At 25.5% G+C, this 25,454-nt stretch overlaps 4 protein-coding genes across 10 annotated transcripts; 2 read left to right on the forward strand and 2 right to left on the reverse strand.

Annotated features, from left to right (window-relative positions):
- Positions 1-709: 709 nt before the first annotated feature.
- Positions 710-17,856, reverse strand: LOC129607290 (DENN domain-containing protein 1B). 7 transcript variants are annotated; one of them, XM_055518182.1, is made up of 11 exons: positions 17,637-17,856; positions 17,165-17,332; positions 11,772-12,042; positions 11,633-11,686; positions 10,514-10,774; positions 9,946-10,413; positions 9,523-9,573; positions 6,929-6,961; positions 6,310-6,747; positions 4,523-5,269; positions 711-3,156 (listed from the first exon to the last, which is right to left on the reverse strand). In XM_055518182.1, the coding sequence occupies exons 1-11, from the start codon at positions 17,651-17,653 to the stop codon at positions 2,470-2,472; spliced, it is 3,195 nt and encodes a 1,064-aa protein (XP_055374157.1). In that variant the 5' UTR covers positions 17,654-17,856; the 3' UTR covers positions 711-2,469. The 7 variants fall into 7 exon arrangements, 6 of the variants coding, with proteins under 6 accessions (XP_055374160.1, XP_055374157.1, XP_055374162.1 ...); XM_055518186.1 differs by having other exon boundaries at positions 2,989-3,156; positions 4,684-5,269; XM_055518185.1 differs by lacking the exon at positions 4,523-5,269 and having other exon boundaries at positions 710-3,156.
- A 1,104-nt stretch (positions 17,857-18,960) lies between these two features.
- LOC129607212 (probable palmitoyltransferase ZDHHC24) lies at positions 18,961-20,398 on the forward strand. Its single transcript, XM_055518017.1, has 5 exons — positions 18,961-19,296; positions 19,354-19,506; positions 19,565-19,627; positions 19,683-19,741; positions 19,797-20,398. Exons 1-5 carry the CDS (start codon positions 19,215-19,217, stop codon positions 20,295-20,297), a joined length of 858 nt encoding a protein of 285 aa, XP_055373992.1. The 5' UTR covers positions 18,961-19,214; the 3' UTR covers positions 20,298-20,398.
- Positions 20,399-20,421: 23 nt separating this feature from the next.
- Positions 20,422-22,352, reverse strand: LOC129607211 (brahma-associated protein of 60 kDa). Its single transcript, XM_055518016.1, has 3 exons — positions 22,118-22,352; positions 20,838-22,052; positions 20,422-20,761 (listed from the first exon to the last, which is right to left on the reverse strand). Exons 1-3 carry the CDS (start codon positions 22,187-22,189, stop codon positions 20,606-20,608), a joined length of 1,443 nt encoding a protein of 480 aa, XP_055373991.1. The 5' UTR covers positions 22,190-22,352; the 3' UTR covers positions 20,422-20,605.
- Positions 22,353-22,782: 430 nt separating this feature from the next.
- Positions 22,783-24,253, forward strand: LOC129607201 (peptidyl-prolyl cis-trans isomerase 6). Its single transcript, XM_055517995.1, has 3 exons — positions 22,783-23,062; positions 23,473-23,665; positions 23,724-24,253. The coding sequence occupies exons 1-3, from the start codon at positions 22,976-22,978 to the stop codon at positions 24,056-24,058; spliced, it is 615 nt and encodes a 204-aa protein (XP_055373970.1). The 5' UTR covers positions 22,783-22,975; the 3' UTR covers positions 24,059-24,253.
- Positions 24,254-25,454: the final 1,201 nt, after the last annotated feature.

The following is a 25,454-nucleotide window of genomic DNA, read 5'->3' on the forward strand; positions in this document are numbered from 1 at the left end:
ATTACTAGAACTGTTCTTATTCTTACATTTTATAAAAAAACAAAAATATTGTTTGTAATTTTAAATGCATATTATAAAGCTTCTATTGACAAATTTAGTAAATATCGTAAAAATTGTTCTAAAATATTTGCATTTTCTAATTCATTTTCTTCTAGTGCTGAAAACTACCATATTTACTTCCCATTGAAAATTCATGCGACACAACTATTTGCGGTACTACTGTATTGTATACATAAGTACAAATTTCATCTGCAAGTAATACATTTAAAATGTTGCCACTAAAAAGAGTCTATTTTTTTTATATTATATATGTGTATAAAAATTTCATGTTCTCTTTTATATCTTCTTTGCACTTATTTTGAATTAAATATTGAAATAACTGATTTGACGAGAAAATAATAAAATTTGGTTATTCAATTAAAAATAATGAATATCAACTTTAAATGCTAGTTTGATCTTACAAATACCAATTAGATAATTACAACAATGAAATTCTAAATAAACAAACTTTTAATATGCTTATAAGAAAACAAGAATATTATAAAATTTCTAAAACTAATTAACAAAAACAAAAAAAAAGAATATATGTAAGTAAGAATATAAAAGTTGTTTTAGTTGTTATAAAAATAAGTTCTGTAAGTTTGGAAATATTTTTGAATGATATCTTTTTAAAATTGATTTTAAAGTTATTAGGTGAGCTTGAATAACAATGAAAACAGAATATTTAACTAAATCAAAAACAAAGAAATTTTGAGATAAAATTAAATTGTTAACTCAATAAATTATTTAACTAGTCTTTCTCTATTCAAACAAAAATTTAATATATAAAATAATCTTAAATTTTATGGAAACAAATATAAATTTAATGCTCTTAGAGGTTGAAACCCTTTTTTACAATTTGACATTATGTTTTATTTTTAAATAAATTTTAAATTAAGTAAATTTGAATAAAATAATTTTAGAACAAAGTGAATTAGCTAAAAACTAATGAAATGTTTAACAAATTAATACACAATTTTTTAATTTATTAAAATTCAAGGCTAAAGTTTTATTTTGAACAAAATTTTGAAAAAAAGCCCGATTATTTCTAAATTTATTACTGTTGCATTTAGATGTATGTATTTATTTATTGAGTAGATTAATTTTATTCGTATACAATACTCTTTTGAACTGTATTTTAATTTTACATTAAATTGTAATATTAGTTTAAATATTATATTTTAGAGTTTACAATTTTTTGAGCAATATCATATAAGAATGATTATCAACTAATTTATTATAATAAATTCAAGAAATAATTTTATGTTTGTAAAAATGTACACATTTATGTTATAATAGATATATTATAATAACTAAAAAAAAAATTAGTAAATTGTTTTGGCAACAAAAAAAAAGATATTTTTACAAAATTGATTGCCGTTTTGTATAGTGCAATAATTAATATTTAATTACTTAATGGTATTAAATAATATTGTCCAATACGAGTGTCAGTCTAATTTTTTCCAAAATTATATTATGTCGTCTATTTATGTACGCCGATACAATAAATTTTATAAATTAAATTTTTCATACAAATATGCCATTAAAAACAATTATTATTACAAAATTAAAAAAAAAAAGAACTTTTTTTTTTAATTTTGAAAGAAAAAAAGAAAAAAAAGAATTTTGATTTAATAATTGTTTGAAGAAAAGTTTAACTAATTTCAAATGTGTATTGTGTAATTTATTAATATTTTAGTATTTAAAACCTGTCCTTTATAGACAACCTTATACTACAGTATAAAAATTAAATTTAAATTAAATGCTTAATTTGCATTTTATTAACTTCTAATTCAATTTATAATTTTATTCAAAGTGGATGTTTAAATTTGTTTCTTAAATTCAATTTAAAACTGATTATAAAAATTTAAAGGTTTAATAAAAGATGAACGATTTTCAATGGTTTGCTATCTAACTGGAGAATTTTTGTTTTTCCCATTTCTTCGTTTTCAGTATTTCTCTAACATTTTTTGTTAGAGAAAATATTTGTACATAACCATACGAGTACATACTTTATGTTCACAATTTTGTTTGAATTTAATGACATAGAACAAATGTGGCTTTAAAGCAAAATTTTACTTCTTTTGATACACTATTACTTATTTAATAAATAAAATAACCAACACATAAGCCAATTTTTTTTCAATCAAGCACTTACTTTAATTAAAAATTAAAATGCAGTACATTTTCACAAGTTAAATACCATTACAAAATATGTATTGTTTTTTTTTGTAAGTGTTATTTGTATGTATTTTTTCTTGTTCTACTAAGAGCTCTAAAATCAAAGTTTTCGTTTTTATTTGTGTACTAATTTAATTCGCAAAAAATCCTTTATTTCCAATATTGTCTTTTATACAAATTTAAATATACTATAAATTAATGAAAGAACTATCTGTTATATATACATATATATAATAAATAAACAAATTTTCAATCAAAAGTAGTCCAACTATTTATTGAATTAGCAACACTATTGCTACCGTCCCTATTGTCAATACCATTTACAAGAATATCACTATTTTTTATTAAAACTTTTTCGCCAAACACTTCATTTTTACCGTTTTTATTTAAAGTAAATTGATCCAAACCGTATTTTCTTAACAGTTCAATTTCATCATCACCTTCATTTTTCACATTATTAATACCATTATTTAAAATCTGAGCAATACCTTGTTGATTCCGATTATGTTGATTATGTTGAGGAGTAAAATACGGCAATACAGGACCATGAATAGGAGGTATTGTACATCCTGCTATACTATTTGAGTCTGTGTTACATAAAGTTGATTTGTTCATTGAATTGGAAATATAAGAGGGAATACTAGATGACATTGCTGCCGTTGAAGTTGGTATTACTTTTCCTATATTATTTAATTGGGGTATTGGAGATTTTCTTGAACTTCCAATTACAATTGAAGTAGGTATAGAAACTGGCCTTATTGGTGAAGATTGTGTTGGTATATCTAATTTTAATTGTGGAATTGGCTTGGCATTTTGATTTAATGGATCAAAATCTTCAATTTCAAAACTTGTATTATTGCTACTACTACTACCATCTTCTAAATTAATCAAATCAATAGGAGTTTCAGCTGTTGGCGTTTGCAAAGATTGGGAAGACTGTAAAATTAAAGTTAAGTGTTTTCATTGTGTAGGAAAAAAAAGATTAGTTATATTTGGTTAGTAATAATTTTGTGTGATTTGTGTGAAAATAAAACTTTAAGTAAAAACAAAAATGTTATAAATGAATTCAATTTCATTTTGCAATCTTCAAGCTTAAAAGCTGTAAGCACCCGAATGTTTTAACCAAAAAACCATAAAAAAATTAACAAATAAAACAAATTGCAACGACTTGATATGTATAATTAGTAAAACTCCAAATATAATGTAAAATTATTAGTAAATAATAATGGGTGGATAAAATATAGATTTTATAATCTTATACGTTTTTTTAAAAACCTAAACTATATATATATATATTTATTATTGTAAATTATTTTAGTGATTATTTTGTTTTAGTTAAATTAAAAATAAATTAACTGAAATAATACATAATAAACAATTTAATATGGCATTCAATTAAATAAGTTATTAAATATAAGGAAAGATAGAACTTGCAAGAACTATTTGTGTATGAATTCATTGTGTCGATTAGAAATTGCTTCAAATTATCTTATTTTAAAACATTTTTCACCAATAATTTCTTTTAAATTTGTTAAGACATGTGAATATGTATGTTTAAAAAATTAATTCGTTTTTCATAAGATGATTTTTTCAGATGGTAAAAGAAATCGGCCACGAATAAACAAAGGAAACTTTGGATAATTCATTGTTTTCGAAATTTACTTGCATTCACTTGAATTTTACTTGAATTTAAAGAAAATTTATTAAACAGTTTGAAATTTTACATTTTGTAGTAGGGTATTTAAATATATTTAAAAAAGTATCACAAATAGGAAAATTTATAGAAAATTGTTTAATTTTTATCGTTACTGAAGTTTTTCCAGATTAAATTAAATTTTTTTCAGATTAGATGGCTTATAATTAAATCAGATTCAATTTTCCTTCTTCGTCTTGTATTACTACTTACGATTGTAGATGTGTGTTTTGTGTAGTAAAATTTATTCTTTTTCTTGAAAACAATTTTTCTTTGCAGAAGAATTTTTATAAAACCACTAAGTCTGACAAGAAAATTTTGTTTATTTTGTTAAGTTTACCTATTAATTTCTGAAATAAGATTTGGTAAAACTTACTAAATCAATATAATAAATATTACAAAAGTGAGTGTGCCTAAATAATATTGTCGCACATCATATTAAAGAAGTTCCCCTCGTAAATTTCTTATAAATTTTAAAAATTCATAAATTTTAAATTATACAAGATTAATTAAAATTTTCGTTATAGAGACCTTTTAAAATAAATTAGAAATTAAAATATTAAAAAATAAGAAAATTTTAGCTTGAAAGATTTTTTTTTATTTCATTACCTCTTTAGGTTTTTGTCTTGGTGTTGGTATTGGAATTGGTTCATTGTTTATAGTCTTTTTTTGCAGTTGCTGTTGCTGTTGCTTTGCAATGCTAATATGATGTGCACTTCTATTTGGTCTACTAGGCGGTGGTTTTATACAAAAGAATTCGTTACTCTTACCTTCATTATTTGGAGCACTTAATTTTTTCTGCACTGAATATATATTTTTTTGCATTGGTTTTGCGACTGTGTTATGATCAACAAAATTATTTTCAAATTCATTTAATAAGATATCCTCTTTATTACGTTCAGTTATATTATCGCCTATAAAATTTTTATTATCGCTATTTTCTTGTTCTAATCTTTTACCATGATTCATATTGATGTTGTTATTTCTACTTATAACTTTGTTAATATTGCGATTACTATTCGAACGTGGTGGTGGTACAGGTGGTGAAGGCATATCTGGTGGTATATCAAATATTGAATTTGTCGTTACAATTGCAAATAAATCTTCTTTATTTTCTTCCGTTTCATCTAAATCAACGATACATAAATTGCCCATAGGAACGTCCAATATATTTTGAGCTGAATAATTTTTTAGTGGTGATCGAGCTGTAGCTATATCAGATTGTTCTATTTCATTATGTGTAGCTATTTTATTTGTTTGACTATTTGTATTTAAGAGAGTAGTGGGTGCTCTAATTGCACTACCATAACGTGCTGAGTTTAAACGGCCAGAATCTAAACTGCCACTTGGTTTGAGCTAATTTTGATTATTTTCGTCGAATAATTAATTTAAAAGATTTTCCAATTTTTTTTTCGTTATTTTTATAGGTGAAGCAATTTTTTAATATATTACGATTTTATTAAGTTTTGAAAAATTTAATATTTTAATGAGTGGCGGACACAATTAAACAACCATTATAATGTAAACAAAAAAATAAATTGATTATTTCTTTTTTTTAGAAAAAATGAAAAAAATATTTATTTTAGAAATATAAAACAATAACTTTGAATGGAGTGAAAAAGATGAAGCGTATACAAATATAAAAAAACAAAATTAATAAACAGTACACAAATATTAAAATAACATGTAATAATTAATCAGCGAGCTTGCGAATTTGTGCAACACTAAAAAAATTAGAGCAAATGTTTATGTTTCAAAGAGATGTGAGAAAATTAAACAAAATTGTTAAGGAAATTAATTAGAATTATTGCCGATATGTGTAACCCTCTAGCAAAATGATTTTTTCTGTATCTAGCAATTTATAATTTGAAATAAAAGACAGCATTATATGTTGCAATACACACATCATACGTGTTTACATAACTTAAAGTTCTTACTAATACTAATAAAATATTTCAAATTTAAAAATAAAGTTCTAAACTTTAATATGAACTAAATTATAATTTTACATTTGAATAAAAAAATTTAGCATTTAATTGATTAAGATTTTTAATAGAATTGAATAAATAAACCGAATAATAACAATGTGTCGTTTATATTTTGTAATAACATTACATTGTTTTGTAAATATTATTTATTTAATTTTTTTAAAGATATAACAATATGAAAATCAGATTACTGAGGGAGGGCTACAAATATTTTGTTATCAAAATAAAAACACAACTTAACGTTATCATTTTACATGTACAAATTTAATAATTTGAAAAAGTGATTCAGATGTATTAGTAAAATTAGAATCTCAAATCTCATGTGTTTATTTTTTCTTTTCGTTAACTTGAAACCTCAAACATTAAAAATAAAAAATTATATTAAAAATTTTTTCTTAAAACACTTACACTTCTATCAACAACTGGACTTTTAAATAATGGATGATTTTGGAGTTCTTGTGTCAAGTTCATGTCTGATGAGCATAAGGAACTTGATGGGCTAATTGTTGGACTTAAATTTAAATTATTATTATTTACAATATTGTGATCAGTTGAGTATCCATTTTCTAAATATGAATTAGATGCCGATGTTGTTAAAAAAAGAATTTCATTTGTGCCAATAGGAAGTGTTCCGCCATGATTGTTAATTACATTATAATCGGGAGTAGTTTGTCGTCTTGATATTACTGGTGAATTTGGTGCTGATCTATGATAACCAGATGTGCCACTGTAATTATATCCCAATGAAGTTTGTATATGAAATTGAGATTTTGGTGGTGTAACATCGCGAAATTTTGACTTTAAATCTTTATAAGCAGTTTTAACGCCACGACTCCCCTCTTTTACCTTAAAAAGATATATTAAAAATTTAATTATTATAGGATTTAAAAATTATGTAAAAATTATTTTACATAAATGTCTTTTTTTTAAATTATAGCTAATAGTAGTTTGATTAGTGTTTTGCAATTTGCTTTCTAAATTTGAAAACTAATTGAAAATATTTTACTTCCATGTTAATTTAACTCACCGATTTAACAGCTGATTTTACGGCTGGATTAGTCTGCAATAAAATAAAAAAAGCAACCCAAAATATTATAAGCTTTATCTTGTTATTATTATTCAAATTTATTATAGACTTTGTATTTGTTTTATATTAATTTAAAAAATTACATGTATTTGATGGAGTAAATATTTTTATCTAAGAGATCATTTATATAAAATAAGGAGCAATTCAAAAAAGAGAATTTCATATGTCAAATAAAGCACAATTTTTTTCCTTTAAAATACATAAAACAATTTTCGATTATTTGCGAAAAAAATATTGTTAACGAGAAATTTTATTCTACGTAGTTTTTATTCTCTTATATATTATTATTTACTCCATTTATTGATTTATTTGATTATTTACTTCAATGGTAATTTACATGTAGAAATATAATGAACAAAACATAACAAATACTCAATACTATGTCAATATTACTACATTTATTTACCAAATACTAATTATATAGTTTAAAATTAAAGTAAAATTTATTGTATTGAGAAGTTCAAATTAGTAAAAAATTTTACTTTAAGTAAAAATATTTTACTACTTCTGTAGCAAACGATTCTTTGATTATATTTTTAATAAATCACAATACACATACTTAGTTCTAAGTGTTTCAAATTTTACATTGTTTTAAAAAAAAAAGAATTTTTTTATTTTTGCAAATAACTTATTTGTAGTTGTTAAATAATTTTTTAAACAATTTTCTTTATTTTGCATTTATTAAGTAAATTTCAAAATAATTTGTGTTTTTTATAACAGCGTTAATTTCCAAACTATAAGAAAGGAATTCTAAAATATGAAATCGTATTTTTAGGAGAAGAAATAATTAAAATTAAAGTCATGTTTCACAAGTCCAATAGTAACCGTGAGTATAAAACTAATATACAGTTTAGAAATGGAAAATCACTACATATTTAATCAACACTTTAATATTCAACAGTAAAGTAAAAAAATAAATAACGATGATTTATAGAGTACAATCGAAGTTTGTATTAATGTCTATGGTATGTAATTTATTTGATTAAAGTTTTTTTTATGTTTTTAGTTTGAGTTTTTAGGCCAATTATCTCAGTAGGTTAAATTGTTAAAATCAATTAAGGGGAACTACATAAGTCAATGTCGTTAAATGTTGCTTGTCAAGTTTTACATAACATTTTATTAAACTATTATCTTACTAGATATTTGGAATTGCATTAATTGAGACTTGCAATAATCAAGTTTTAGGTTTACAAAAATATTTGTTAATCATCTTCTTTAAATGCTTATGGCCTTAATGAAAGTGTAAGTTAAGAAATAGAATAAAGTTCTATAACTTTTTTTAAATGTTATTTTTGGCTTAAGTGATAATCTTTTTTAGTAATAAACTTATCGAAATAAAAGCGAAAAAGAAAGTTCTCACAAACACAAAAAGAACATTTTTTGAAGAAGAAAGTAGTTAAAAACAAGTTTGCAGTTCTAGATTGTTTAAGTAAAACCAAACCAAAGCTTTAATTTATATTTAAAATAAAAAAAGGAATTAAGAAAAATGTATATTAACTTAAAATTTGTCTGATGTGGTGACTGAAGACAAACTTCTATCAAATAAAAAAGTTTATTGTTTATTTTTTCAAAATATATGATTTTCTGCTATATCCAAAACCCAGCTGAAAATAGTAATAAAATAAAGATAATAAAAGAAAAATAAATTATAAAGTAAAAACAAAAAAGCTATGCACAAACCTAGTTTTTTATAAAATTTTTTTAGAGCAAAGGACGTACATATACCAACAAATGTGAATTTTATATCAACAATTAAATTAGAACATATTGAAATGCAATTGTATCTATATGTAAAATGTATTCTTATGTTTATTTTGTGAACTCTGGAGATTAAAAGTTTAACACCAATTTTTTTCAAATACTTCAGCAAAAGTGTTAAAATAAACTGAATATTTTAAATTTTTATTATTTAATTGTAGACGAAGAAAATTTAATCTTTCGAAGAAAAATTTCTTTAATATGAATTTGAAACTTCTTCCCCAGTAATCAACATTAACTTTAATTTAAGTGTTGCATTGAAAGCATTTCCTTTTCCAAAATCGGTTTTTCTATGCAATATAGAAAGTCCCTAACAAAATTGGTACACTGGGAATATGCGGTTAAGTAGAATTTAATGATTTTGTCAATTAATTTATCAATTATAATTAAAAAAATCCCGTAAATTCGACGGAAACTGAATAGATATTTTGCAAAATTAGTTTTATTTTATTTATTTTTTTACGCAAACATCAAAAAAAGGAACTATTTTGTCATAAGATCAAAATAATTTATTTTACTGAAATATTAGAATTAAATTTTAAACTTTTGATCTGACCAAGTTGTTTTCCAACATTTAGCAGTGATATAAAATCAAGGAATACACATTTTGCATCCTTTAATCAAAAAACAAACACTTATTGTGCGAACAACATATTATTTTAAATTACATATTATCTAGCCCCCAAAAAAGTAAAAAAGCACTAAAATATACGGAAAATTTCGTTAATTTTCAAATAATGAGGACAACAAATTAAAGTTTTAAGTACTTATCTTACCATCTCAGTGGTCCGATAACGTTGATTTTTCCGTATTTTTCGAAACAGTAACTTCAGATTTAAAAGAAAAAATGTTTTAAAAGTAACTTAATATCATATTATACTTTAATAATTTAATATACATGTTAATTAGAAAAAAGCTAGTAGATATTTAATTTGAACACGTTTCCGATCGAAACAGTCTATTTACATCGGTGAAAAGAAAAACCGAATATTAAACATAATTTTATGTAAGGGTAGCTATTTTTGTCTAAGTTTAAATACATTTTATATGCACTTCCCTTATATTTTGTTTTTTTTTTTCAATACAAGTTAAATAAATATTGTTACAATTTTAAATATAATTAATTGAGAAAATTATATATTATTATTAAAATTGAGATATTATATATTTAATATCATCAAAATGAAATCAGTGCTTACTTTATCTTTAACATTTCTTAAAAATTCCTTGTAATTACGACCACGTTTATTCATTTTTTCAGCTTGCTTTAATGTTTCTAGTTCAAATTCATCAGATAATCCTAAGCCGCTACTTAACATTTGTATCCTATCTTCAATAAATTGTTGAAATATTTGTAATTCCATCATACGTGCTAAAAATGATCTTAAATGTGGTGGTCTAGATTCAATAAATGCCTTTTGATCCCACTGAATTTTTTGACCATACGGAAACCGAACTGCATCACGGTAACCACCAATTAGTTGCACTAGTGCGATTAAAAATATTCTAGACACACGATCACCAATGTGATCGTGTGGATTAGATAGGGATTTTTTCATTTGATGTACTAAATCCGGTGGCATTTCTTGTACATCATCGAATGGACTTTCAAAAAGCTTCTTATCACAGTTTAAAATGACAACTTCACCTAATTCTTCTGGTGTCATCTAAAACATATAAGAAAATGATAAAATTATGTTAAGAATTATTATTTTTTACTGTAACAACTGCAATTTTGTATATAGATTATGTAAATTTTTTGAATACCGTTTCCAAAACAGCTTCAGGTACTCCAATCAAATAAGGCATTGGTGCACTCAATATATCTTTAAGTTTCATAGGAAGAACGGGTATAAAAATATGTTGCCATACCATAGGATATAAAAATGCATTAGCTGCTTGAATGCATGACGATAACTTATCGAGACGACGTGATGTAAATATAATACGACGTTCTGATAACATCGCAGCAAATACTGATATCATATTCTTTGGATCCACAAAATTATAATATAAATTCAAGTTGTGCTAAAATTAAAGAAAAATAAAAATTACTTAAAAGAATAAATTTTATTATTCTTCAAATTAACATTAATATTATTAATGTTAAAAAGATTAAAAATTAATATTATAATTAAATTTTTGAAAGTAATTATTAAAAAGTTTATGTTTAATGTCGAAATTTATTGTAAAGAAATTGACTTTTAAACATTTTAAATGTTTAAATTATTTATCAATAATTTGAAGTAAAATTTTCACATAAATTTTGCTAAATTACAAAACTTTACAAAACTTGAAATGCATCTACACAAGTACGGACATTTATACTATCTTTTTCTCCATTCAAATAGGTATGTTCTGCGTACATTCATATTATACTCATTAAATTATTTTTATTTAGAAATTTATTCATTTTTAGAGACAGAGATTAAATTTTGATTAAATGATTAACAAGAATGATATAATAAATGAGCTCTTTAAAAAAATAATTTAGCCAAAAGCTTTCGTTTAAAGTATGTATGTATTTATCCTTCTTACATACAAATAACTTTAGAAACTCATAAATTTTATAATTTTTTGTATTGCATATTTATATACATGTGCATGTAATATAAATTAAATACTGTTACAAAAAATATTCATGCATTTAATCGGAAATCTGTTTTTCAATAACAGGCACATGAAGAAAAAAATATTATGTATGTGTTTAATACTTTTCTAAAATGTAATAAAAATTTAAGCTTAATTTTTTTTTTAGTGAAAATGAAAATAATGTGTTACTTTGTAAATTAAAATGTTCAGAATAAATAACAAAAAGAATAAATATTATCAAACAATAAGTATTGTATACTAGTTAAGAGTTTTTGTATTCACTTAGTTACTTACATTTTCTGGTATGCTAGGAAGTTGAAATTGTGAAGGCCGTTGAAATATGAAGTGCTGTGAATTTTATGATATTTGTATATTAAAATTGTAGTAAAATTATTTTTTAAAAGTCTAAGTTTTAAATATAACGTATTTTTACATTTTCTCCAGCATTGAAAAACAATTTAAGGCTTGCTCCAGGTTCTGGAACTCCTTTGCTATATGCTTCAGATAAGAATAATTCAAATTCGCCATTGTTTTTGCGTCGCAATTCACCTAATACACCTAACAGTCTTAAAAATGTGTCATGCCATGGTAAATATGTTATTATAACCATAGCTGTTTGAGTTTTAGGATCATGGCGACAAAAACCAAAGCGCCATTTGGAATCATCACTTGTTAAAACGAATGAATATGTTTGAACAGACTCACTGAAAGAGTAACAAATAAGTAAATTAATGTATTATCACATTAAAAATTTTATATGTTATATCATATTGAAACCTCTATTCTAATGTTAAAAATTAAAAATTGTCATTGTAAAATCTTTGAAATATGCATACTTTGAACAAATACATAATATTTTATTCAACTATCTATTAAGTTTGAAATTTTCTGACTTAACGAGTTCATATTTTTGTACTTTGTAATGGAAAAACAAAGCGTTTTGCTAATTTAGGAAACAAAACTAAAATTGTTAAAAATTATAAATGATCTGTGATATAAGCTATATAAAAGTTATTCTTTTATATCGTAGAAAAAATTACTTTTAAATACGTAAAATATCTTATTAAATGTGGAATCAATTGAAAACGGTTAATCAGCCATGCGTTGCTTCCTGAATAGTTAGCCTGTTTAGAAGGGTACCTTGTACTGTCCTGTACCAAAGTGGAATTAAAACTCTTAGGGTGTGCTTCGTTGGAATTTTTTAAGTAAAACAAGTAAAAACGTTTCATTTGGTATAAACTGATTGATTTATACCCCGCACCTGGACAATCTTGTTTTCAATCAGTACAAAATCGTGTTTTTAAAATGTTTAGAACTAACTTTCATAGTTGTATGACAGCTACTAGAACTTATCAATTCCCACAAAAACTTCACGGATATGTCTGAGCCTTAATTGGATTCATGACTGCCCAGTCTTATGAATTTAATGTTATTATTCTTCCGAATATTTAAAATAAGCCTTTGAAGGCGTATAGCAGCTACCCGAAACTGTCAAGCCATTCCAAAAAACTTCACGATTATCTGTCCTTTATCTGAGTTTTATCTGAGTTTTATACTTTATGATATACAAGTTTCTCTGTCAGCTACCCTAATAAGTGCAGTCATAGAGCATATATTTTAGCTATAATTAGAGCATATGTAGAATGTAATTGAACACAGGTATACAAAATTTCATATTTATACCTTTATTAGTTTTTAACTTGCGAAAGATTGGTGGTACTTGTTTTATTCGCTTTTGATTTATCCTGCGGTCGAACAGACTGACATGCCTTCCAGATAAATCAATCCAGAATTTTACTTTGAAGAAGAATATATATACAAGCCCCTACCGTAAAAGTTCCCTTCAAATGTTTATAAAATCCGTACTGAAGTTAATGTCTTTCACGAAGTGTATAAAAAAAAATCACGTGGGGAAAGGGAACGGACGTCTACCGGTAGTTTTGCAGGGTTAACAAGTTGATAATTTCTAGAAACAATTAAAAACTTGTTTTAAAATTATTTTTTTGCTTTTGAAAAGGATGTTGCTGCAAAAAAATTGCTTATAATTTAGAAATAAAAACATTTACAAATACATATGTACATATAATATGTGTGTATACATATGTACATATATTTGGATTTTAAATTAGATTGACAATAAAAAAGCAATCACAAACTTTTATTATTAAAAATGTTATTATTTTTAGCATAAATTTAATGTGTTCCAATCTAATTTAATTGAAATAACATTCCTAAAACTAAACATCTAAATAAAAAATTAAACATTTTTTTTTTCAATTAGAAACACCGAAGTACTACTTATTTTGGATTTGCTTGCATGATCTTTTCGTATGCACATACATATGTACATATAAATGTGGTAGTCGTATGACAAGTTGGCATAGTGTTTAATTCTATAAAATTTCAATTTATTGGAGTTTAATTACATTATTTTGAAAATTTTGAAAAAATAAGATACTAAATAACAAAAAATTCAGTACTTATACTTGAATTAGAAACAGAAATCTTCATTAAAACTATATGCAAATAATATGTTAATCTTTATTTTTTCATCTTAAATAGGGAAGAAATTACAATGCTTACAACTTTTGAAGGTACTACCTGCATCATTCTAGGTCAGCAATTGCATTTGTACATAAGTACACATTATTGAATATTTTTTTTAAGTTTTTTATTTTCATTTCAAATTATGTAGAAGAAAAATAAAATATAAAATTCTAAAAATAGAAAATGAAAATATTTTAAATTTGATATCAGATTTTTAAATAGATAGTAAGTACTGATTGTATGCTTTTTTGTGATAAATATTATTTTAACATAAATGTGTGAAACATGTACATACATACATGCAAGATACCAAAATTTTTTTTTTAATTGATAAGCAAAGCGTTGCTCTTTTGTTGGCATAAAATCAGTATAGCTATGTATTAATTTTTTAATTCTTTTTATTTTTTATTTAGGAATCAAACCGTTTTTACAATGGTATGAGAACTTTTTTTTTCTCAAGTTTTTAGCGATAAAGCTTGACAAGAAGACCAAAAAGATCTTCAATCTTCATAAAACATAAATTTAAAAAACTTTTACTTCAATACTTTGTTAAAATTTTTGAAATTAAATTTTTATAACATACTCACAACTATCTACTTAAAATTCATCAGATAATTGATTCATCATCATATTGATTTTTTAAATGAAAGTAAAAGAATGTTTTTTAGATACTTTTGGACTCTAAATGAGACAATAAAATTAAGTTTGTATTTAATTGTAACTAAAATTTCTAATACAAATGAGTATGTATTGATAATGGTTGTAACATGCGATTTGGATAGGCAATCAATAATTTGTAAATAAAAAGTAAATATTTTTTTTATTTTGAAAATAGTTATGTAATTAAAAATTATTGACAGTAGACAAAAAACAGAATCAAATGAGTATGGGAATAAATGGTGCAATTCGATGGGATTAAATATACATACTAATATACTCTCTAAGATAAAAAGAAAAATTTACCTTCAGTTGCTTACAGTCTTTCATTATCTCAACGCAATTTTAAATTACATAAAATTTTAAATAATGCTTTATGTAGAATTTACTTAAGGCAATGATATTTGTCATAAGAATACAAAAAACACTCACATTATAACAGAAATTCTTATTCTAAATGTTTAATTTTTGAAAAAAAAAAAAAAATAATAATAATAATAACAAAGAGTTCAATGATTTTAGATAAAAAATATTGACTTCGTATGCGTTTCAATTTATAACCTATTAAAAATAAGTTAAATAGGTATGCAAGAACTTAAGCATTCGTTCTTTCTAAATCCATCTTTCTAAGAAAATATCCGCAAATTATTTCCAAATTATTGAACTGGAATACAAAAGTATCCTACATTACGCATATACACAGATGAACGAGTACTTTTAATTAAAAAACGAAATTGTTTCAATAAAACTTTTTTTCTAATAAAAATATACTTTTTGATATTAAGCTTAAAAAAATTTATATTACTTACTTAAATTTAAAAATATTTAAAAAAAGTAATTTTGCGTCATACATACATACACATAAATACATGTATCAATATAGTTAAAATACATATATATTTCAATATAAATTAGATGTTGTTCAGAGTTTCTTTTTGCTTATGCAACAATAGCCGTAAAAAACAATCAGAAAAAGTGATGAAAAAACGATGATTCATAACCGTCCATTCACTAGATTTTCTAAATTATTTTGTTTTTATTTGACACTATCTAAAATTTCTGATTTGCCTTTTCTATTAAATATCATTTCATTGCGTTCTTATATTAGTTGTTATACTATATCATAAGTAGGTAGCAATATACATAAATAAATTTTAAAAACTATTCAAATAACGGATTCAGGAACTACATTTATGTAAAATGTTTTTAATCTTATATGATTTGGAATATTTCACTTGATTTAAAAATCGGAAAATAAAATTAATGTAAACAATACACTATAACGCAAACGCAATTATGTAAGAGGGGACTTTATTTATTAATTATCTACTAAATACATGTATGTACATATGTATATTTCAGTAATGGATGTGTCATGCATATGATATATATGTATATTACCTTATATTTATCCTATCTAAATACGAGTATATACTTGAATAAGTGGAATAAGTACATATGTGCTATTGATGAAATATCAGATAATGTACTGAGGTTTCTCCATCCTCCCCACAAAATCTGCAGGGATCTTCACTTTTTAGACCCAATTTAAAGTATAAAATGTCACGCCTTTGTCTGGCGCAATACATAAGCGCAAATTTAAAAATCTTATTTATTTTTATGTGATAACTTGTTCACTATTAATAAGCAATGATCCCATGTAGCTACTCTAGGGAGCATCAGAGTCAGTCTGATAACCATCTTCCCTGTTATTTGAAAAGATTGTTGTAGCCTACAGATGTTAAACTTGATTTCTTTTTTAAAAAACCATGCTGAAACTTGCTGACAAAAGGAATGTAGTGATAATATATGTTATCATATATCATCAAATGAAAGACCTTAGGAGTGGTCGAAATTTTGGCAATGGAACGGTAATTCACTATATCATTTTTACCATTCCTCTTATGAGGTTTGGTAAAAGTTTCTTTCCAAACGGAAAAGAAAATACTACCACAAAAGTAAGTATTATAAAAAATGAAATCTAAAGGGGGTCAATCCTGCCCTGCAGAAAAGCTAAAGTTTAAATCTATAGTGTCATTAGAGACTTTTAGAAGAACTTTAGTTAAGTTCATAACTATTTTATTTATTTTAGTTTTTTTATTATGGTTTATTTCACCTTATTTTAATTAATCGAACACCTTTATATATAACTTTATTTAGAACAATTTAAGGTATAAGTGTTATGTAGGTAAACTACACATAATGGTTTATTCAACCCATACATTACAACGGAATATACCTATTTGGACTTTAGTTTTTTGTTGTTTTTAAAGTTTAAAAAAAGTTTGAATTTCTATTTACTACTCTATTGTTCCATTTCTTTAAAGAAAAAACTGTGAATATAAGAAATATACGTATATATGCACATATATTTTATTTATGAACAATGGATGTAGAGAATTTGAAACAAAATTCGCCAATACGTATGTATATATACATAGATAGGTAGGTATATTTACAATTTATTTTATTGTACACCCACAAGAAATTAATTTGTAATTGAATAAAACTTTATATAACATTTATTATGCAATTAATAGAAATCATTGAAATTAATGAAAATTTCTATTGGGTAAATTAGTCTTAATTTTTAATAAAACTTCTGAAGATTTAGATACTTACTTTTCAAATTCGCATGGATATGCGAACTCTGGAATTTTTCCAATGATTTGTTCATCTTTAAAACCTTCTGGAAAGCTTTCTATAATGTGCCCAGCTTGCTTTAACACATTTCCACTTTCTGCTTTTGTGACCTCGCACCAAAACTCAAAAAGTTTTTGTACATCCTCTCTATTTTATTGTATAATTTTTTTTTAACCCAGAGCAAATATGCATGCAAAACATACCAGGTAAAACCAAATGTATATCCCCCCAAAAACACATTTGTTTTTGGTTTTTTTTTTGTTTTTTATTTAATCAATGCATAATTCGTCATCAAAATTTTTTTAATAGGATTCGAAATACAAATAGTAGTATTCAATATAAATGAGAAAATATAAAAAAAGAATATATTATTTTCAATGTAGAATATATAAAATTTGGAAGATAAAATGCAATCAGATGGGGTATATTATTCCCATTTTTAAATTCTTACTTCACTCGCGAACTCATTACGTAGATATCGCTTCAATTTTTCTGTATTTACTTGATTTGCATAGTTATTTAAATAAATTATTTATAAAATAATGCCAAAATTTATGTTATTCTAATATTTTAAATTTTAATCTTTTAAATCTAAAAGACAACGCACTTTTTTGTAAATTAAATGAAAAATTTTTATAGCCACACTCGTACCTACAATACAATTTATAGGGCTGTGAAATATGAATGACAAAGATAAACTACACAAATCATCAGTACAACGTAAATGTCAAAAACAACAAAAAAATATTTAATTATGTAAAAATTAGTACTTGAGCTAGCACTGCACGTTACAGAGACAATGTCAAAAATATAATCCAGTTAAATTTTAATTTTTGACAATCAGCTGCTAACGCTTTCATTCTTTTATAGCGCTGTACACTCATCTCTAGCTTTACGGAACTAATATGTTCCGGAAATGTTGTCCGTAAATCGAATCTTTTAATTTACATTACGTTACAGCCACATTTTTACCCAAACTTATATAGGTACATATATTTCTTGTTAATTAGCAAAAAATATAGTAGGACTTTATTATTATTACAACATTAGACAGCAAGAATCATTTTTTCGTAATTTTTTTTTTTCCTTAAGAAGAGACTTTGGTTTAATTTTTGAGTTCCGCAAAACCGAAATTCTGCATATCGAGCTTCCGTTAAGCGAGGGATAAGTGACACATTTCGTAGAAATTTCATTCAAAATATTTGTTATAATTAATACCACTTGTTTCTTCAACCTGTTTCGTGAATTCAGATAGTGCTAAAATTAAATTGTACTATCCGAAGTAAAATAGTTGTTCTCTATGAGAGAAGACACTAGGTCTGTCTTTTTTTTTATTTTTAATTGAAAAGTTAAAAAAAAAAAATATTCTTGATGAAAAAGTTGTTCTCGAAAAAACATATGTTACAAAGGAAAACATATGTTGTAACAGAAAAATTTTTTCAAGTTTTCTAAAGCAGACCAGAACACGAATCAAAGTTTCGTAAAGAGAAATATTATTAGACCAAATATCATTAGTATTCAAAATCATCAAATTCATTTTAAGCTTTTAATATAAAGAAAAACACAAAAAATATATATATATATATGTATATATATACAAATATGATTGAATTAACAAATCGATTTTTATAATTTCGACTTTGTTTCAAAGATTTCAGAATCGATTGGTACTTGGTTGCCCTCCTGACACAATGCTGTCAATGTTTACTGGTTGAATGATTGTTAATTGCTGATTCTGATAAGAAAATAAAATTCTATTATATTGAACATTTCTTTAGGAGCAAGGGACCAAAAGATCAAGAATTTTTGATTGAATTATATAATATTGCTTATTAAATCGTTAAAATTATAACAAATACCAAAAAGAAAATTTATTTGAACAAATTTATTTACAATTAAATAAATCTTTTATAATTAACAAAAAATTATGTTTGGCAAAATCTTTGTCGATCCTATAGTATGAAATATAGAGACCTAAGTATAATTTTTTAATGCTTTATAAAAGGGAACAGGATAAAAGAAATAGAACATGTTTCGTATACGAAAAAATTTTTTACCACGGAAAATATCGGATATATCCGCTTTCTTTTTATTGATATCGGCTATGCCAGGTTGGTAATCAATTTGGCAATGAAAATTTTTAAAATATAAGTTTTGAATTTTCCTAGCTACCTATATGTTTGAAATTTTTATTGTGTTTCCTACTTTATATGGATCATGGACATTTCAACATTGGTTTCATGTTATTTTCGGTACTTTTCTTATGTTCCAAGTAACTTCTAACTTAATAGCTTTAGTAATGGTGGACACAAGTATTAAAAGTAATTTTTATGCTAAATTAATTTAAACTTCATATACATACATATTTTCTACTTTTAGATGAAATTCTTAAGATGCCAGATAATAAAGAGAAAGCTAAATCCTGGCATTTTTGTGCATGTTGTATGTTACCTTTTAAAGTAGCCGTATTTTTTGTTATATAATTTTTATATTTTAGGTGAATCTGCAGTTCCACCTAGGTCATGGCACTGCCAGATTTGCAGAACATGTATTCTGGTAGGTACCCACCTACTACCAATTTTCGAAGAAATTTATTTTTTTAAATTTTTAGAAGAGAGACCATCATTGTATATTTGCTGGATGTTGCGTTGGGCACAAAAATCATCGTTTCTTCTGTGTTTTTGTTATTTATATGTTCGTCAGCACATTTTACACAACCTTGCATAACATCATTTATTTCTACTCACAAGTAGAGTTTCATAAATTAGTGACACTAATCAAAATGATATGTCCATTGTTAATGTTTATTCTAGATAATTCACTTATTAATATTTATATATTTTTGTTTGATATTAATGTTTTTTGTTTGTTCTTTTCTTTAATAATGATCTTATATCATTCAAAAATAATTCTTAGTGGAAGAGTAAGTCATGAATACGAAAAGCAAAAATCAAATAGTACAAAGTATGATTTAGGATGGAAAAAAAATTTATTAGTTGTTTTTGGCAAGAGATGGTATTTAGTTTTTGTGTCACCTTTTTGTCACAGCGAATTATTAATGAATGGCATTAATTGGGAATTATTTGAAGAAAATTCTTTTAAAAATAAGTAGTTTATACTATAACTTTTATGAAGTTTTACAGTACTTAAATTAAATTTTGTTTGTTGTTTGCTTATATGTATAAATAAAAACGTTTTTTTTAGTTATCCGAATTTCATTTATGTTTTCTTGTACGATAGTCATGAATCTTCTTATTCAATAAATAGATGTATGTATTTATATAGTTCTTATAATAAGAAGAATAAATTTTATGAATGTCATTTATGTAAATTCTATTAAAGAATGTTGGTTGCATAGTAATAATTACAATTATGAAAATAGATTTATTTGATGAATTACTGCTTTTAAACTTCCTAAACTTAGGCATTTCTAATTCCCAAAGCTTGCTCTAACTCTGCACGTTTTTGATTGACTTTTGTGAAGAAATAACGCGAAACGGCTTCTTGAGTCCAAGGTTGGTAGTAAAATTCAGCACGCCTTTCTTCTTCTGGATTTCCAACTACGTCAGTCATCGTCTAATTAAATCGCAAGCAAAGTTTTTATTTTTTATGAATAAGAATGCCTAAAATCAGTTTTAAAAATAAAAATTACCTTTAGATCTCGAGTTTGACTAACAATCCACCTATGAATAAACTTCTGTGGATCTTTCGCAAAACTTAAGAAAAACTCTCGATTTGTTTTTAACTGGTTAATAGTTTCAACAGTTTCATGAATTTTACCATCAAGTCCCTGGATTTCTTGCTGACTTGCTGTACTCATCAAAAAATTATTCATTTGATTTTTCAGTGTATCATCCACTTCCACATCAATATCATAGCATGCCGTTTGTTTATTATTTTCTGTCCCACTTTCAATAAAATGGTTAATAACAATAGGGTCTGGCGGATGAAGCAATGGATTTAATCTTTGTGGAATCTCTGCAAATTTCATTTTCGCGCAACCAAATATTTGCTCCAAATATTTATCGCAATTTATATATTCTCTTTCATGTGCATCTTGCAATTTGTGTGTTTTAATATATTGCCAAAGTGCCGAAATAATAACAGGACGTGTTTGAGTATGAACACCTAAAAGACGTGCGAGCCTTGGATCGAGTTTAAATTGTAGTGGTTGATAATCGAGTAGTAATAAAATTGTACAACGTACATTTCGGTCTCCTGGACGTTTAACTTGAAAGCCATCAGTTTCTTGTGTTGTATGGGTTCTGTGCCATTCTACCAAGTGATTGTCTGGCCCATACAATTCCTTATCCAATTCAATTACCAACGATTTAAAAAAACTTGAAAATTTTCTTTTGATTTTGTTTGGGTCCCCTTTGTTGTCTTCTAACAAACGTCCTTCGACTCTCAATTCCCACGAAGCAACTGCTCCATCACTACTTTCATTATCTCCATCTTTCCCGGGATAAAATGTATTTGAAATAAATATTCTCAACTTACGCTTCTGTTTCATAGGTCTTTTCAATGCTTCTTGAATATCTAGACGTTTCCGCATAATTGTAGCATCCAGTTTACGTTCGAATGTTAAGAGATCCATATATGCTTGAGATTCAGGCACTAGATCTCTTACCTTTTGAGGTAAGATTTTATCAGCCAACTTTTTCTTCTTTTTTGGTAGATTTTGCTCAGTAGATTTTCCTTGAATATTCCGAGACTCCTGTTGCGATCTTTTGCCCCCAGGACCAGAACCACTTCCTCTCAAACCAGCTTGAAATGTCTGACCTGCAGGTCGAGGGGGGTGTAATTGAGGTCCCACACTTGGAGAAGAAGGCGCATTCCCTGGCGGCGGTTGAGAAAAATTTCTTTGCTGAAAATTGATTGATGAAATTTAAGCTCATTTTTTAATTTTTAATTTATAAAACTTAATCATACACCAAAATTGCTTGGAGAATATGGCCGCATAGTCGGCGCATTTGGTGGTGGAGGCTGGTATCTCTGTGACATTTTTACATAAGATATTCACCACTGATATTGTTAATTTGTTAAAATACTTATGATTTATTTAAATGGTATACTAAAAAAAAAAACTATACGAATATAAATAAAAACTACATTCGACTAAAACCAAACGATTTTACATTTGTACACAAAAATGCTTATGAGTAAATTCCAAATGAAATTGACACAAAGAATTGACAATTTGAGTTTTAGCTGTCAGTTTTAGGTGTAATTTTCTAAGTACTGTGAATTTTATTCACAATAAAGAAACTTATTTTCGAAAAATCTCTTCTTGCAAACTTTATGATGAACTATGACTGACAGAAATACAAACTTGTTCAAAAGCTAAACAGAGTTATTTACAATTCAAATGAATCGTCTGGTTTGATATTGTGCTTTATTTTTCGTATAATATTTTGAAAGGAAAATATTTTGTTCCCACATTTTGTGTGTGTGTACCTATATTAGTCGTCATCAAGTTATCTTGAATCGTGTAAACATATGGTTTAAATTCACCCATTACCGTGAATGGATTATTAAATGTCATTTTATTGCAACGTATATAATAAAGAATAAAGAAAGATGAAGAGTTTGATTTTAGGTTTGGCTTTTTTTCTCACTGTTCACTAGATTAAAAATTAAAGGAAAGAAGAGTGCAGAAGGAAGGCTATCGACCGGTTCATTAATTTTGTTCTTTTATAAATTATCTGTCCAATAGAAGTTGACGACGTTATTTGATCGACAGACACAGAAGTATTATTTAACGGAGTGAAAAATTCTACGCTAGTAAATATGAAGCATTTAGCAACATTTTTAATTTTTACCCTGATTGGAGTAACATTAAGTTCAGATGCTAAAGGTCCCAAAGTAACTGATAAGGTAAATAAAAATTTAAATACGTATATTTTTACTTGTCTGTACGTTCTTTGTCATACAAGCCAAGGTAAAGCAACGCTATAATACATCTACACCATAGATTTGAAGCGATGATTTGTTCATTTAAAAATACTTTGCTTTGTTCTAAGAACTAATAACTTTTGCTTTGTTCTAAGTTTTGTTTTAGATTTTAGTTAAAGAACAAACTAAAAAAAGACCGTGAGTGTGTAATACTCAATTTTTCTTTATTGATATATATGTATAAGAACTTATTAATTCACAAATGGAATAAAACACGGCTTATATGTACACATACATTACGCATCACATAATCTGAACCGAATTAACAAATACACTTTTTATTTCTAAATTAATAGCTTCCTGTTAAATTAATTTCAATAAAATTTTATTAGGTTTATTTTGATATTACAATTGGGGGTGAACCAGCTGGGCGTATTACAATAGGATTATTTGGCGCTACTGTTCCAAAAACAACTAAAAATTTTAAAGAATTAGCTGAAAAACCGGAGGGTGAAGGTTTTAAAGGCAGCAAGTTTCATCGTGTTATCAAAGATTTTATGATTCAAGGTGGTGACTTTACTAAAGGTAAAAAAAATTCAATTTTTCAATGGGAGTAATAGATTTTATTAGCAAATTATATTAGGTGATGGAACCGGCGGCCGTAGCATTTATGGCGAACGTTTTGCAGATGAAAATTTCAAACTTAAACATTACGGATCTGGTTGGTTAAGCATGGCTAATGCTGGAAAAGACACAAATGGTTCTCAATTTTTCATTACAACTAAACAAACTAGCTGGTTAGATGGAAGACATGTTGTGTTTGGTAAAGTGTTATCTGGTATGAAAGTTGTGCGGCAAATAGAGGGTACACAAACTGACTCACGAGATAGACCTGTAAAGGACGTTGTTATATCTGACTCAGGTTCAATTGAAGTAACAGAGCCATTCTCGGTATCGAAAAGTAGTGCTGAGGAATAAGAAATCAATTTAGAAAATTATTTACGCAATACATACAATAAAAGCAATAAGCTAAATTTCAATGGTATTCGATTAAGATAAATACTTTTTTTACTTTAGTTTAAATAATTATCTATTATTGTGCTAATTCATTTGCATTTATAAGAGAAGTTTTAAGACAAATAAAAGGAACGTATACAAAAAAATGAATTTCTTTATCACTCTGACTACACAGTTGAAATTAGCAATTAGCATTATGATTATAATGTATGTTAAATGCAAATAACTTTTTGATTCTTACGTACAAAAAATTTATTAGCGTTAAATATTTGCTGTAGTTTCATTTTTAAGATTTTTTACTAAAAGTTCCACAAAAATTGCGACCACTTAAGAATACACTATGATTTTTTAACGATCGATTATGCTAAATCTGCTGTACTCTTATCACAGAATAATAAAAAACACATGGTATGTACTTGTAAGTAAATACGATTGCAAAATAATCTACCACAAATGAGATAAATAAATTTAATTAAATTAAATGTGTTAATGGTAAAATTTTGCTTGGTGTCGTCTACAATATAAATCTTTGTATATATTGCTCAATATAACAAAAATTATATTTTTGTATTCCCAAGATAAACATTGATGGGAAATTAGATCAGCCACGTCATATTAGATTTTAATCTTTTGCTAAAACATTGTGATTCATTAGATTATTCAAAAGAGAAGACACTGGTGCACTTTCTGTGAGTGTCAAGTGTTGACGGAGGAATAACTGTTTGGTTGCGCTCTCACTGTTATACATGATATGTCATTCATTAAAAGCGTGGGTTTCGAGAAAGTGCTATAGCAAGGATACTGAAATAAAAATTAATATGTGTATGTACATATAAGAAAATATGCATATGTACATATATATGTGAATGCATTTGTATTTTCAACATTATTTTTCAATTTAAAAGAAAATAAATGTTAATTTGGAAAATACATTGCACACATACTGTATATGAACCATTGTAACTTGTTTATTTCGACAACAAATATTTTTAAACCCTGTTTATAGTGTAACGTGGTCAATAATCCTATTAAAATATTAGTTGTTATTCTTCACTAAATATTGAATTATGTGTACCTATATGTATGTATACCAGAAGAAAACAAAACGAAAAAAAAATAGAGAAATTGTCTTATAAAATACGTGTATTTATACTCGTATGTATGTATGGGCTAATGCTCTAATTCTTATGATGGAGCATTGACTGATTGTTGAGTTCTGATACAAAAACGAAACTTTGGTGCATGTATATAAGTATATATAAATGAGTAAATCAGGTGTGACCAGCGTAATACCTATGCACATATTTCAACATGATCAAAAACAAAACCACTGAAGTCTACCTAAATTTATTTTGTA

The sequence above is a fragment of the Condylostylus longicornis genome, unplaced genomic scaffold, assembly GCF_029603195.1.
Source record: "Condylostylus longicornis isolate FDR11 unplaced genomic scaffold, ASM2960319v2 ptg000027l, whole genome shotgun sequence".
Lineage (NCBI taxonomy): Eukaryota > Metazoa > Arthropoda > Insecta > Diptera > Dolichopodidae > Condylostylus > Condylostylus longicornis.

Bases quoted from the DNA above. Each gene is read 5' to 3' on its own strand.
- LOC129607290 (XM_055518182.1), bottom strand. The intron at 10,414-10,513 runs GTATTCAAAAAA...TATATGTTTTAG, and splicing joins CTGAAGCTGTTTTGGAAACG to ATGACACCAGAAGAATTAGG. The intron at 9,574-9,945 runs GTAAGCACTGAT...TTAAATCTGAAG, and splicing joins TAAGAAATGTTAAAGATAAA to TTACTGTTTCGAAAAATACG.
- LOC129607212 (XM_055518017.1), top strand. From the start codon at position 19,215: ATGTTTCGTATACGAAAAAATTTTTTACCACGGAAAATATCGGATATA. The intron at 19,297-19,353 runs GTTGGTAATCAA...GAATTTTCCTAG, and splicing joins ATTGATATCGGCTATGCCAG to CTACCTATATGTTTGAAATT. The intron at 19,507-19,564 runs GTAATTTTTATG...TTCTACTTTTAG, and splicing joins GGTGGACACAAGTATTAAAA to ATGAAATTCTTAAGATGCCA.
- LOC129607211 (XM_055518016.1), bottom strand. From the start codon at position 22,189: ATGTCACAGAGATACCAGCCTCCACCACCAAATGCGCCGACTATGCGG. The intron at 22,053-22,117 runs GTATGATTAAGT...ATCAATTTTCAG, and splicing joins ATTCTCCAAGCAATTTTGGT to CAAAGAAATTTTTCTCAACC. The intron at 20,762-20,837 runs GTAATTTTTATT...CGATTTAATTAG, and splicing joins GTCAAACTCGAGATCTAAAG to ACGATGACTGACGTAGTTGG.
- LOC129607201 (XM_055517995.1), top strand. From the start codon at position 22,976: ATGAAGCATTTAGCAACATTTTTAATTTTTACCCTGATTGGAGTAACA. The intron at 23,063-23,472 runs GTAAATAAAAAT...AAATTTTATTAG, and splicing joins GTCCCAAAGTAACTGATAAG to GTTTATTTTGATATTACAAT. The intron at 23,666-23,723 runs GTAAAAAAAATT...AAATTATATTAG, and splicing joins AGGTGGTGACTTTACTAAAG to GTGATGGAACCGGCGGCCGT.